Genomic DNA, 11,727 nt, shown 5'->3' on the forward strand with positions numbered 1-11,727 from the left:
TAGGGAGTCGAAGTGATCATTCTTTGACTGGAGGGGGGAAAAACACTTTGCAAGAGTTCGTTCAAAAGAGTTTGTTTACTATCCCTCCCATCTTGGGCCATGCATGCAGACATCCCTCTCGTGTGTTGTCCTCTGTCGGAGGCAATTTTGGAGCCCCACAAACTTTACTATCAGCCATAAATACCTGTATGTAAACTTCCCATCACAGGATTACATAAAACCAATATACATCGGCATGTCATAGTTGGATGCCATCACTCGTTAATTGAGTGCTAAATTTCTTGTGGGAGAGCTTTATTTCCTCAATTGATCAATAAAGTTAGCACACATATATATAGTACTGTTATGGTTTTTATTGTTTTTCGCCAATCGCCCATACAATTGTTGTTGACAGGAACTATATATTTGTCATTGTCTATGATAATAGGTGTTCACTTTTATCTAGAGCCGCCTGTGATAATATTTCAGCTTACTTTCTCGCTTTAACTAAACTCAATTTGAAACAACACTTTGTTACAACTAGTAGATTTGAAACAGAAAAGTTACAAACAACTATGGCGTATCACTATATGATTTTGGAATTTCTGTGCTGTACGTTAACCGTGCAAACTTCAATCTGAGCCACCGGATCAATATCCATGGGGTGCGCAGGAGGAGTGGGAGGGGGAAATTGCACAAGTGTGATTAGAGTGGGTAGTTAAGTGTAAAATTACCCAATCTCCTGCTCCTTGAATGTTGATCTAGTGGTCCAGATTGAAGTTTGCACGATTTGCACGAAGGAGTTAGTTTGCACCTGATATGTCCCTGTAAATATACCAAAATTAAGATATGTCCTGGACCCACACTACAAGTCCTAACGCTTAAAGACTTGAGAGCTGCGCTGGCCGCTCTATAAATACTAGGCAGTGGAGCACTGAGCAAGGAGCAAGAGCAACGCGAAGCAGCATAGACACAATCATCTCCCTTCTCTTTCTCTTGTTTGAAGTTCAGAGGCCATGTACCTGAACGCAAGAATCGTAGGCTCTGGCGAGAGGACCCTGGTTCTCTCCCATGGCTATGGAGGGAGCCAGGCCATCTGGGACATGATGCTACCACACCTGGCACGGAGGAACAAGGTTCGTTCGTCGACACCTCGCTCACACACCATACCTATGGGTTATGGCAGGAAGCTCGATCGATCCATCTACCTAGCTAGCTGCTTATTGTAAGCTTAGTTGGTCTCGATCTGATCTGTGCATGCATCAACCCATGTGAGGTCCGTGCAGGTGCTCCTCTTCGACTGGGACTTCTCAAGCGCCCCTGCCGACGCCGGCGAGGAGGGGGAGCAGAGCTGCTACACGTTCCCGAGGTTCGCCGACGAGCTGGTGGCGCTCATGGATGAGATGAAGGTGAGCGGCGCGCTGTTCGTGGGGCACTCCATGGCCGGCATGGTCGGCTGCATTGCGTCCGTCAAGCGCCCCGACCTCTTCGCCCATCTCGTCCTCGTCGGCGCATCCCCGAGGTGACCATCTTCTTCGCCTGACCTTTCAGTTCACGCCGGCGGCCGACCGCTGTTGTAACTTGTACGCCGCTTGCTTAGTATTTTTTTTTAAAAAAAAACAAAAACAACTCGAGTTTTTTCAACTCTTGAGGTAACCTCGCCGGCAAAAAAGAACGAAAGAAGAGAAACGGTTTCGAAGTCAAACTCTAGTTAGATTCTTATCGACATCGCCGAAAAAAAGGACGTTTCTGACAGTCTTGTCTCTGTCCACGCACTCTACAAGAGTTAAATTTCAAAACATTTTGGGATGCAAGGTTTAATAAAGAAGTCTTTGGTATAATATTGCCATTAGCAAAGGCTCTTGTCCGAAAAAGAGCATATACCACTTAGAAGAAAGATCCAGAGAGCGTTGAAAATTTTCAAAATAACCTAAATCACTTTATTGTTCACCTCATTTGCGTTTATAAGAATAATCCAGGTAACAAATAAATGCAAAATTTGTTTTAACTAGCCTTTTTGGGACTTTTTTATCTCTATTTTTTAAGGACTTAGATGAGCTCACCTTACCATGTTATTATGTGGTTTAGAAGCAGTTTCTCATCAGACTTTGATAGTTCCATTTCCATCCTTGATGTACCTGTAAGTTCTGCTATTTTTGTATCAGCAAATCAAGAAGAATAGGCACATATGCTACGATTTATTACAGTTCCTACTATGCGTTCTGCTGTTTTGATTTTTGAAAGGTGTTTTTTTTGCCATTCTTCATTGTCTGTGTTTCCACCATCGCCAACTTTTTATATTAGTGAGGATTAGTTGCCGGTTCTCTGTCGTAATAAATCCAAAAATGTAGCAGTCATCATCCTGAAATTGATGGGATCATGTGTGGACGTACTCTAGAGGGGCAGAAAGGAGCCAATCATGTGTGCTCTTCATCTGCTCTTCTTGATGCGCAACTGTTTTCTTTTTCATCATTTTTATAAGAATGAAAACAATTAATTATATAGCCATCTGCTGCGTAAATTAATTAATAACCTGCAGGTATCTGAACTCGGAGGACTACGAGGGCGGGTTCGAGCAGCCGGACATCGAGGCGATGCTGGGCAGCATCGCGTCGGACTTCCGCGGCTGGGCGGAGGGCTTCGTGCCGCTGGCCGTGGGCAGCGCGGACCCGGCGGCGGTGGAGCCGCTGGCGCGGAGCTTCTTCGCCATGGACCCGCGCGCGGCGCACGGGGTGGCGCGCATGATCTTCCAGAGCGACCAGCGCGCGGTGCTGGACGCCGTGGCCGCGCCGTGCACGCTGGTGCACGTCTCCCGCGACTTCGCCGCGCCGCCGTGCGTCGGCCGGTACATGCAGGCCCGCATGCTGGCGGCGGGGCGCTGCGCCGCCGCGGCCATGGAGACCATCGACTCGGTGGGCCACTTCCCGCAGCTCGTCGAGCCCGGCGAGCTGCTGGGGATACTCGACCTCGTGCTCGGAGACGCCGACGCCGGCGGGGAGGAGACCGCCGCCGCTGCCGCGGCCCTGGCAGAGGAGATGATCGGCGAGGTGCCGGAGGTGCAGGGCGACATCGACGTGGCGACGTAGACGCCGCGGCGGCCCATGTGCCGCGGTGCCGCCACAGTGCGTACGTGCACGTTCGCTACGCTTGATATGCATTTACATATATGTACGCCGCTCCACCATTCGCCTCGGGTTTTGTGTGTATTTGGTCGCTTTCTTTAATTTGTCCCCGTCGACAACTCGACATGCGCTTGAATCTGTGCATTCAGCTTTGGTAATTCTAATTCGTAGAAACAACAACAATGGCTGTGTGTTTAGTTTCAAAATTTCTCTCTCCAAATTTCACAATTCATCTATCACATCAAATTTTTTGCCTCATGCATAGAGCATTAAATGTTGATAAATAAAAAAATTAATTGCATAGTTTTGATGTACACGACGAGACGAACCTTTTGAGCCTAGTTAGGTCATAGTAGGACAATAATTACCACAAATAAACGAAAAGTGATACAATATATTACAGTGTCCGATGTGACTCTTTTTACCACTTTTTACGGATCCAAACACGACCAATACCAATAGTGTGCGTCTCGTTTGGGGCTTTTGGCTTTCGTGTCATCGACCCAACCTGCTGCTGCATTGGTTTGGTCAACTGATTATTGTCAAAGCAATGTTGTACTGTATATTGGCTATAAGCATGCATTATCTTAAGACTAATGTGGGCTACACCTAGACATGTAAATTCACTCCGTTCGGCTAGCTGTGGCTATTGGCTGATGCTGATTTGTTATGAGAGAAAAGTACGGCTGGCTGGTTAGAGGCTGATGTCCGGTGATGATTTGGTGTGAAAGAAAAACAATATTACACGACGCACCTCTCCCCATCCAGATTACACAGCGCCATAATGTCAGCCCGCCAGATTATCAAGCCCAATAACCAGATCGCATCCAGCCCATTTCGTCCTCCGGGCCCCCAGCCTTCCGCAAACCCCCCAACCCGAATTCCCCAACAACACACCTCTCCCCATCCGGGCCCCGCCTCCGCCGAGGCCGCCGCCCGCCGCACAAACCGGCCACCGCCACCATGGACGACGAGACCCTCGGTGCTGTCCTCTCCTGCCGTCTCGTCCTCCGCCTACCTCTCCTCCCCCTTCCCCACCGCCTCCCCCGGCGGCGAGGAGGAGGAGGAGGACCGCGTCGGCCGCCTTCCCGACGCGATCCTCCGCAACATCGTCTCCCGCCTCCCCACCAAGGATGCCGCCCGCACCGCGGCGCTCTCCTCCCGCTGGCGCCACCACTGGGCCTCCACCCCTCTCGTCCTCGACGGCGACGGCGGCGCCGGCGGGCTCGCCCCCGCCCCCGCCGCCGCGGCGCTCGCCTCCCACCCGGGCCCCGTCCGCTCCGCGCGCCTCGCCGCCTCGCGGGACCCCGGGGCCGTCGCCTCCGTTCTCGCCTCCCTCGCCGCCGGGGGCGTCGAGGACCTCCTCGTGGTGCTCAACGGCTCCTGCCCCGCCCAGTGGCGCGTCCCCTCCGACGTCCTCGGCTGCGCGGCCCTCGGCCGCCTCTGGATCGGCCTCTGCCAGTTCCCGGACACGTCCGGCGTCGCCCCGGCTCTCCTGAGCCTGCGGGAGCTCGGCATTGTCCGCTCCTCCGTGCCGGACCGCGACCTCCACGCCGTCATCCCACGCTGCCCTGTGCTCGAGACCCTCGCGTTCGCGCTCACCCAGGACTACCCGAGATACGTCCACATCTGGTCGGAGAGCCTCCGCTGCGTGGTGATTTGGAAGTCGATGCTCAGAGAGGTGCACCTTGATGACGCCCCCAGCGTGGACCGGCTACTGGTGGAGCCGATTGCTGATGCTACCACACACATCAAGATCATTAAAGCACCAAAGCTGAAGATTCTTGGTTACTTTGATGTTGGACTGCATCAGCTCAAGATCGGTAATACTGTCATCAAGGTACGGACCTTTTGTTTACTGCTTATTTCATCTTACCCCATATTCTGAGATGGATGATATTTCATTGTGCCATTTCACTTCCTTTCATTGAAGATTGATACAAAGGTGAAGCCAAGCGCAATGGTTAGGACCCTCAGGACATTGGCATTGAAGGTGCAGTTTGGAGTTGAGGATCAAGTGAAGTTGGTTCCCACCTTGCTCAAATGCTTCCCATGCCTAGAGACTTTGTATATCACGGTATAAAACCCCACACTCATCATTCTTGTTGTAGTTCGTGCTTTTACCTGTTTGAGTTAATCCATAACTTGCTTGGCATGTAGTCGGTTCCTTCTGAAGCACCAGACAATGTTGACATAGAATTCTGGGATCAAGTTGGCTTCACAGAATGTGTCTATTCACATCTAAAGAAGTTGGTGTTAGATGCTGTGCGAGGCGAGGATAGTGAACTGGCATTTGCAAAGTTTGTCATGGAAAGAGCTCAAATGCTGGAGGATATGCGCGTCTTAGTGGACGGTAGTTGTTCGAGAGATGTTCTGCTAAGTTGTTTATCTTCAGAAGGGTGTGTGTCTGCAGATGCTACAGTTGTGGTGGAGAGGTTCGATGTGACTGCATGGTCCTTCCAGAGAGCCATTGACTTGTTTGCAGGGGCGGATCCAGCGTGGGGGCAAGGGGGGCTCAAGCCCCCCCTACCCCCATGAACTCCATGGAAATTAGAGGAGAGGAGGGAGAAGAAGAGGAAAGAAGGGAGAGAAGAAGAAGGGGGAGGGGGGGGGGGGGAAGAAGAGGAGGAAGCAGCCCCCCCCCCCCTGCCGGTGATTCCAGCCTCCGCCACTGCTTGTTGCAGAGTGATCCATTTGGTTACTGAACCTGGAGGTATTCTCAAAGACCTTCTCAGAAACTTTTACATGTTGTAATGGCCGCCCTGCATTATAGTTAAGCCAGTCATACAACGCTACTACTTATATGTTATTCTATAATCAAATAATCATTTCAGCGTTATAGTACCTCATTTTTGGTGAAGCTACTGAGCCCCATTGATTTTTGATGAACTACCTGTCACAAAAGTTATAGATTATAGATTCCGCCTCATGTCTTAGGTCATGCTCTTCTCTGCCTTTGCCATTGCTTGTAGTTAGCATCAGAAACGCATGTTGGCATGGGCCAGTTTAGTTATTTGAATTTATATATAGTTGTTTTCCACAACCTTGGCGGTGGCTATGAAAAATATAATCGTGAATGGTTGATTGCTCTTTATTAATTTCATTGGTTTTCCCAGTCATGACAGCTCATTCACCTCACCTTTTGAGTGGCACAGTTACATATTATGATATTAACTCTCCTTATTATTCTTACCAGAACAATTTACTATTGATCTCATGTGGCAAATTTGTTTTGAAACTTGCAACCATTTGAATGTATACCTGATACACCTCAACCAAGCCATCTATCAGCATAGTTAACAGTTAAGATGTTAAAAAATCATTCAATATGACCTGTGTACTGCTGCTAAGTTTTGCTAATCACCACAGACTGGCTAGTGTTTATTTTGCTGCATCATGAAATCCTCAATCCCCAGCTTATTTAGATAATTACGTTTCATCAGGTAGAATATGTGCCCTAGTATTGGCCTTGGACAAGAAGACCCTGTTTTGTTTGCTGTTCTGATATTTTGTGTCAGAGTACCTAGCCATGGTGCCTGGTCCAAAATGCACTGCACACACTTATCAGTGATGTTGATACATACAGTTTCTATTGGTACTTCAAGCTGAATATAATGTCGGAGAATTATTTTGATACTTATTATGAATATACATCAGGATGTTTATCATTATGAAGTGGCTAACATATATTTATTATTTTTTTGCTTTTTATCTGTCTATTCTGTTTTCTGAAGGCAACTATCTGTACTTAATCTGTAAATTAGTCAAACATCTCTGGGACTTTTACTGACTTTGGGACCTCACACTTACTGATATTGGTATGCACTTACTAATATCGGTATGCTATGTGCCTATGTTTGTACCAGGTCTTCCAATTGCAGCCAATAGCCACAGAAGACTTCCAACAAAACAGTAAACTTTGCCCATTGGGGACCTGCCAGGCCTCAATGAGATGAATCAAGGAACATGATCTTCCCATGCTTTTGTAAAGCTTTGTTGTGTTGCCTTGATGTTGTATCAGTACTTGTGAAGGAGCATTGTCCATTTTGGTAATCTGTTTGAGTCTGAGGATTTTAAGTGTCGTTCATCTTGTTGGTGTGTAATGGAGGCTGCGATTGGAGCTTCCGCGGAGCATTTGATCTTTCAGTGAGCGGACCTATTGATTGCTGAAGCCTAGATGCTAGCCAGTAGTATCAATACATTACATTTCAAGATTAATGGCCTATGTGCTGTGTAGATAGTTTATTGTCCTCTCTAGTAAGTGAAGTTATAGCTTTGAATATGAGAAAAGCTAATTAGCCATGCTACTTATGGATTTAGATTGATTACGGATCATTTCTTTGTGATGCAAATGATGTCATATTTGTTGGTCGAAATGCAGTGTCTCCTTTGTTGCATCTGTTACAGATTGTCAGGTTTAAGTGCAAATGCTCACAAACTGACATACGTCTTTAATTGGGTGCCCATCTATTTATGCCCACAACTTTGTGTGCAAATTTATCTTGTTGATCAGATGATGATGATGCACGGGTTTGATGCTACAAAATGGCCCCTGGCCATTGACATAGCCTCTCACATTCAGGAGAGGACGCCAACGAGTTGTGCTCATTGGAGATGCAGAAACTCTGGGCATTTGATTTTGAAGAATCATGCGCGAGGTGGATCATGTGCTTTTGATGATTATTCGATTGTGAAATGGAATCTTTCAATTTTTTGTGTCAGGTCATTGGAACGTTTCTGAATCGTTGCAACATTTTTGTTCAATTGTGCTATGGAGTGTCTCGGTTGCTGAAATCTGATGCGTTGATGGATCGTACCAGCGTCCGGCTCCATCCGTCTGCAAGGTTTTGTACGCATTCTCTGTTTTGGTGCGATCCGGTTTGCTGCACTTTCAGCTGAACGTGACTGCAAGGTGCGTGCGAAAATTTGCGCAGTAATCAACCATGTTCCGGCAGCTGCATCCGAGCAATGGTATCACGCGTTTCAGAACCCAGACACTGATACACATACTCTGTTTTGCTTGCAACCAGTAGCAGTATTTTTCTTTCACACCAAATCAGCACCAGTCATCAGCCACCAACCAACAATAGCAAATCAGCACCAGCCAGCTGAATAGTATTGATTAGTACTACCTCCGTATTTGTTTAAATTATAAATTCTTCTTTTTTAAAAAACTAATTACAAATTCTTGTTGGGGACATCAGATTATTCACCAACGAACATACCGTACTCGAATCAGGGTCCATAGTCTCCCGTATACTCTGGCAAGTGGGGCCTGCGAGGAAACCTGGCTTTCCCTATTTGATTTCGCCCAGCGGCAGCGGCAGTGCCCCCGACCCCGAGCGGCCGAGCCGAACCCACCGCCGCCAGCTGCCCAGCAGGGCCAGCACGCGGGCTCCGATCCCACCCCACCTCGGGCGCTCACCTGCTGCCACTGCCAGAAAACCCTCCTTTCCTCTCCGCGGCCGTGCTCGCCTCCCTCCCATCCCCTCCGCCTCTGGGCAATGGCGCGCACCATTAGAGGTTATGCGCGTCGTCCTCACCTGCCTCCCCGCCCCGCCCTACCCCGCCGCCGGTGGCTCCCGCCCCTCCCCCGGGGCCCACGGCGGCGGCGCCGAGGACCGCATCAGCCGCCTCCCGGACGCGGTGCTCGCCGACATCGTGTCGCACCTCCCCGCCAAGGACGCCGCGCGCACCGCCGCGCTCTCCAGGCGCTGGCGCCGCGTCTGGGCCTCCGCGCCGCTCGTCCTCGACCACTCCGACCTCCTCCGCGCCCTCCCCGGCGCCGGCGGCTTCGACTGGCTCGGCACCACCGACGCCGTCTCCCGCGCCATCGGCGCCCACCGCGGCCCCATCCGCTGCGTGCGCCTCACCTGCTGCAGCATGGCGCTCGCCGCGCGCCTGGGCGTGCTCGAGTACTGGCTCCGCCGCCTCGCCGAGAGCGGGGCCGAGGACCTCGTCCTCGTCAACCGCCCCATGCCCGAATTCCTGCCCCTCCCGCCCGATGTCCTCCGCATCGCCTCCGTCCGGACCCTCTACCTCGCCTACTGGAGCTTCCCGGACACCGCCGGCCTCCCGTGCGGCCCCGCCGTGTTCCCCCGCCTCCGCGAGATTGGCCTCTGCAGCGTCGCAATCCACGCCAGGGGCTTCGACCACCTGCTCGCCTGCAGCCCCGTGCTCCAGAAGCTTGCGATCGTCGCCAGCTTATTCGTACCCAGCCACGTCCGGATCCGCAGCCGCAGCCTGCAGTGCCTGGTCCTGTGGAGGTCTCTGACGAATGAGCTCGCCGTGGTCGTCGCCCCGTGCCTCCAGCGCTTAATCCTGTGGCAGGAGTACCCGTGCATGCCGGACTCTGATGTCTTCTACACCAGGGTCAGGATTGGCTACGCCACCGGGCTCAAGGTGCTCGGCTACCTTGAACCAGGCGTCCACCAGCTCCAGATCGGCGGCACCGTAATTGAGGTATCTCTTTCTCCTTCGTTTCTTCCTCCAATACGTAGTTACATGACATATCACTATCCATCCGTGACATCAATTTAATTGTTAGCTTGAAATTTAATCCATGGCGTTGCGTTCTCAATTGTGTGGTAGAGTGGAACAAAGATGATCCCATCTACCATGGTTCCAAGTGTCAAGGTCTTGGCCCTGAAGGTGCGATTTGGAATCCGAAAGGAAGCCAAGACGCTGCCCGCCTTCTTGAGATGCTTCCCCAATGTGGAGACATTGCATGTTCTGGTGAGATTCCATACAGCCCCTATCCTCATTCAGCAATTTTGCTATCTCTGGCATGACAGGTGCTAATCGAACCACATATACATACACGTTGATTTTGCAGTCTCGTGAAGCTGATGAACCTGCTGGCAAGCTTAATTTGAAGTTCTGGCAGGAGGTTGGTCCCATCGATTGCCTAGAGACACACATCACCAAGGTGGTGTTTGACAGGTTCAGAGGGGAGCGCTATGAACTGGCGTTCCTCAAGTTTGTCCTAGAGAGGGCGCAATCGCTGCTGAAGCTGGTGGTTGTGTTGGCCAATGGAGATCAAGCCTCAGTGGATGAGATGCTCACCAAGCTGAAACCTCTAACCACGGCAAAACGCGCTAGCGAATGCCCTACTCTGTTGGCAGTCGCCCGTGATGGAGACAGTGCTTGGTGCTTTCAGAGAGCATCAGATCTGTCTGTAAGTGACCCCTTTGATTGGTGATGAAGCTCAGGGTGATGACATGTCCCATGATTAATTCTAGCATATTGTGGAGCTGATCGGTTGCTTTTTGTCAGTATTCTAGCTATGCACACCTTAGAATGTTGTATGATGTTATGTCAATTTTTTCGGCTCTGACCAGTCAATCAGAAGAGGTGTATCCGTGTATAGTTCATGCAATGAGTAAATGCTACTCGACATGTCACGATTGGAAAGACTGCACTTGTTGTGATCGACAATAGTTACTCCTGGGTTGAGTACTTTTTAATGTTGTCACTAGTTAGTTTCTCAGTGGATATATCATATAGAGTAAAATGCATTGGGGTCCTTAAACTAGTTGACCTGTTCTGTTTAGGTCCATAAACTTCAAAAGGGCATTTTTAGATCCACGATCTATTCAAGTGTGTCATTTGAGGTCCAAAACGCCTCTGACCAGCGTTGACCGCCTACGTGGACTGCCACGTCCGATCCAACGTGGTCGCGCGCGTGTGCCTCGCTCGCTCCTGCGCGCGCAGCCATGCTGCGTCGGCGTCCTGCCGAGTGCGAACCACCTCCGGCGGCCCCCGCTCCCCTCCCTCCTTTATATGCAAACCACCTCTGGCGGCCCCCGCTCCCGCTCCTCCACCTCCGGCGTCCTGCCGAGCGCGCTCCATCTCTGCCGGCTGTCAGCGCGTGGAGTGGATCGGCCGGCGCTGGACCGGCGAGCGGCGAGGCGGCAAGGGAGGCGAGCGGGGGCAGGGATGGCACGCGCGTGGCTGTGCGGGGGTGCGGCGAACCTCACCGGCCGGGCGCAGGGCGGGTAACGGCGGCGAGGAGGCGGCCTAGCGGAAGCTGGTGGTGGCAGGCGGAGCTTCGACGCCGGGAGCTCTGCACGACGAGGCAAATGGCCGAGTGAGGGCTCAAACGGGTAGAGGGGAGGGAGGAGGAGTTGTGGGTGCGAGGAATCGACGACAAGCCAAGAGGCGGCGGAAGATGACTTCGTAGGGTAGTCGGATGAAGTTTTCCAAAGCTTCTTCCAAATCCATGGTGGTCGGCGCGGAGGTGGTGGGAGGAAGACGAGAAGAGAATTGGCCGGAGTGCGGGTACTGGGAGGGGAATTCACGGTGGGGGCTATTTATCGCGCGTGCTACTTGGGGCAGAGCTATCGCAGAAGGAGGCGCAGGCTCGCTGGCAGGTGGGCCCGAGCGCCACTGTACTTCTTCCTCCTCCAGACCTCGCGATGGTGATGACGCCAGTGGGGAAGGTGGTTGCCGAGGTCTCGAGGGTGGTTGGTGGGCGGGGCGGCTGCCGGCGAGGTTGCCGGTGGCCGGGGTGGTGGCGGGAGGCAGCGGAGCTTTAGGTTCCGGATTACTTGGGGTGGGGCGGCCCGTCGGCGGATTGGCCGGCGGAGGGCGCGGCGGCGCAGGAGCGCCGCCGGCTGGCCGGGGC

General features: G+C 51.7%; 3 protein-coding genes across 5 annotated transcripts; all 3 read left to right on the forward strand.

Moving 5' to 3' along the window:
* Nucleotides 1-737: 737 nt before the first annotated feature.
* Nucleotides 738-3,284, forward strand: LOC120707267 (probable esterase KAI2). The gene is made up of 3 exons (XM_039992137.1): nucleotides 738-1,115; nucleotides 1,266-1,501; nucleotides 2,519-3,284. Exons 1-3 carry the CDS (start codon nucleotides 996-998, stop codon nucleotides 3,063-3,065), a joined length of 903 nt encoding a protein of 300 aa, XP_039848071.1. The 5' UTR covers nucleotides 738-995; the 3' UTR covers nucleotides 3,066-3,284.
* A 586-nt stretch (nucleotides 3,285-3,870) lies between these two features.
* LOC120707266 (F-box/FBD/LRR-repeat protein At1g13570-like) lies at nucleotides 3,871-7,554 on the forward strand. 3 transcript variants are annotated; one of them, XM_039992136.1, is made up of 5 exons: nucleotides 3,871-4,941; nucleotides 5,035-5,178; nucleotides 5,262-5,583; nucleotides 5,777-5,814; nucleotides 6,968-7,554. In XM_039992136.1, the coding sequence occupies exons 1-4, from the start codon at nucleotides 3,886-3,888 to the stop codon at nucleotides 5,788-5,790; spliced, it is 1,536 nt and encodes a 511-aa protein (XP_039848070.1). In that variant the 5' UTR covers nucleotides 3,871-3,885; the 3' UTR covers nucleotides 5,791-5,814; nucleotides 6,968-7,554. The 3 variants fall into 3 exon arrangements, with proteins under 3 accessions (XP_039848070.1, XP_039848069.1, XP_039848068.1); XM_039992135.1 differs by having other exon boundaries at nucleotides 5,262-5,580; nucleotides 5,774-5,814; XM_039992134.1 differs by lacking the exons at nucleotides 5,777-5,814; nucleotides 6,968-7,554 and having other exon boundaries at nucleotides 5,262-5,716.
* A 1,073-nt stretch (nucleotides 7,555-8,627) lies between these two features.
* On the forward strand, nucleotides 8,628-10,597 carry LOC120707268 (F-box/LRR-repeat protein At3g03030-like). Its single transcript, XM_039992138.1, has 3 exons — nucleotides 8,628-9,563; nucleotides 9,693-9,836; nucleotides 9,937-10,597. The coding sequence occupies exons 1-3, from the start codon at nucleotides 8,628-8,630 to the stop codon at nucleotides 10,300-10,302; spliced, it is 1,446 nt and encodes a 481-aa protein (XP_039848072.1). The 3' UTR covers nucleotides 10,303-10,597.
* The last annotated feature ends 1,130 nt before the right edge of the window (nucleotides 10,598-11,727 follow it).

Source organism: Panicum virgatum, chromosome 5K (assembly GCF_016808335.1).
Source record: "Panicum virgatum strain AP13 chromosome 5K, P.virgatum_v5, whole genome shotgun sequence".
In the NCBI taxonomy this organism is placed as follows: domain Eukaryota; kingdom Viridiplantae; phylum Streptophyta; class Magnoliopsida; order Poales; family Poaceae; genus Panicum; species Panicum virgatum.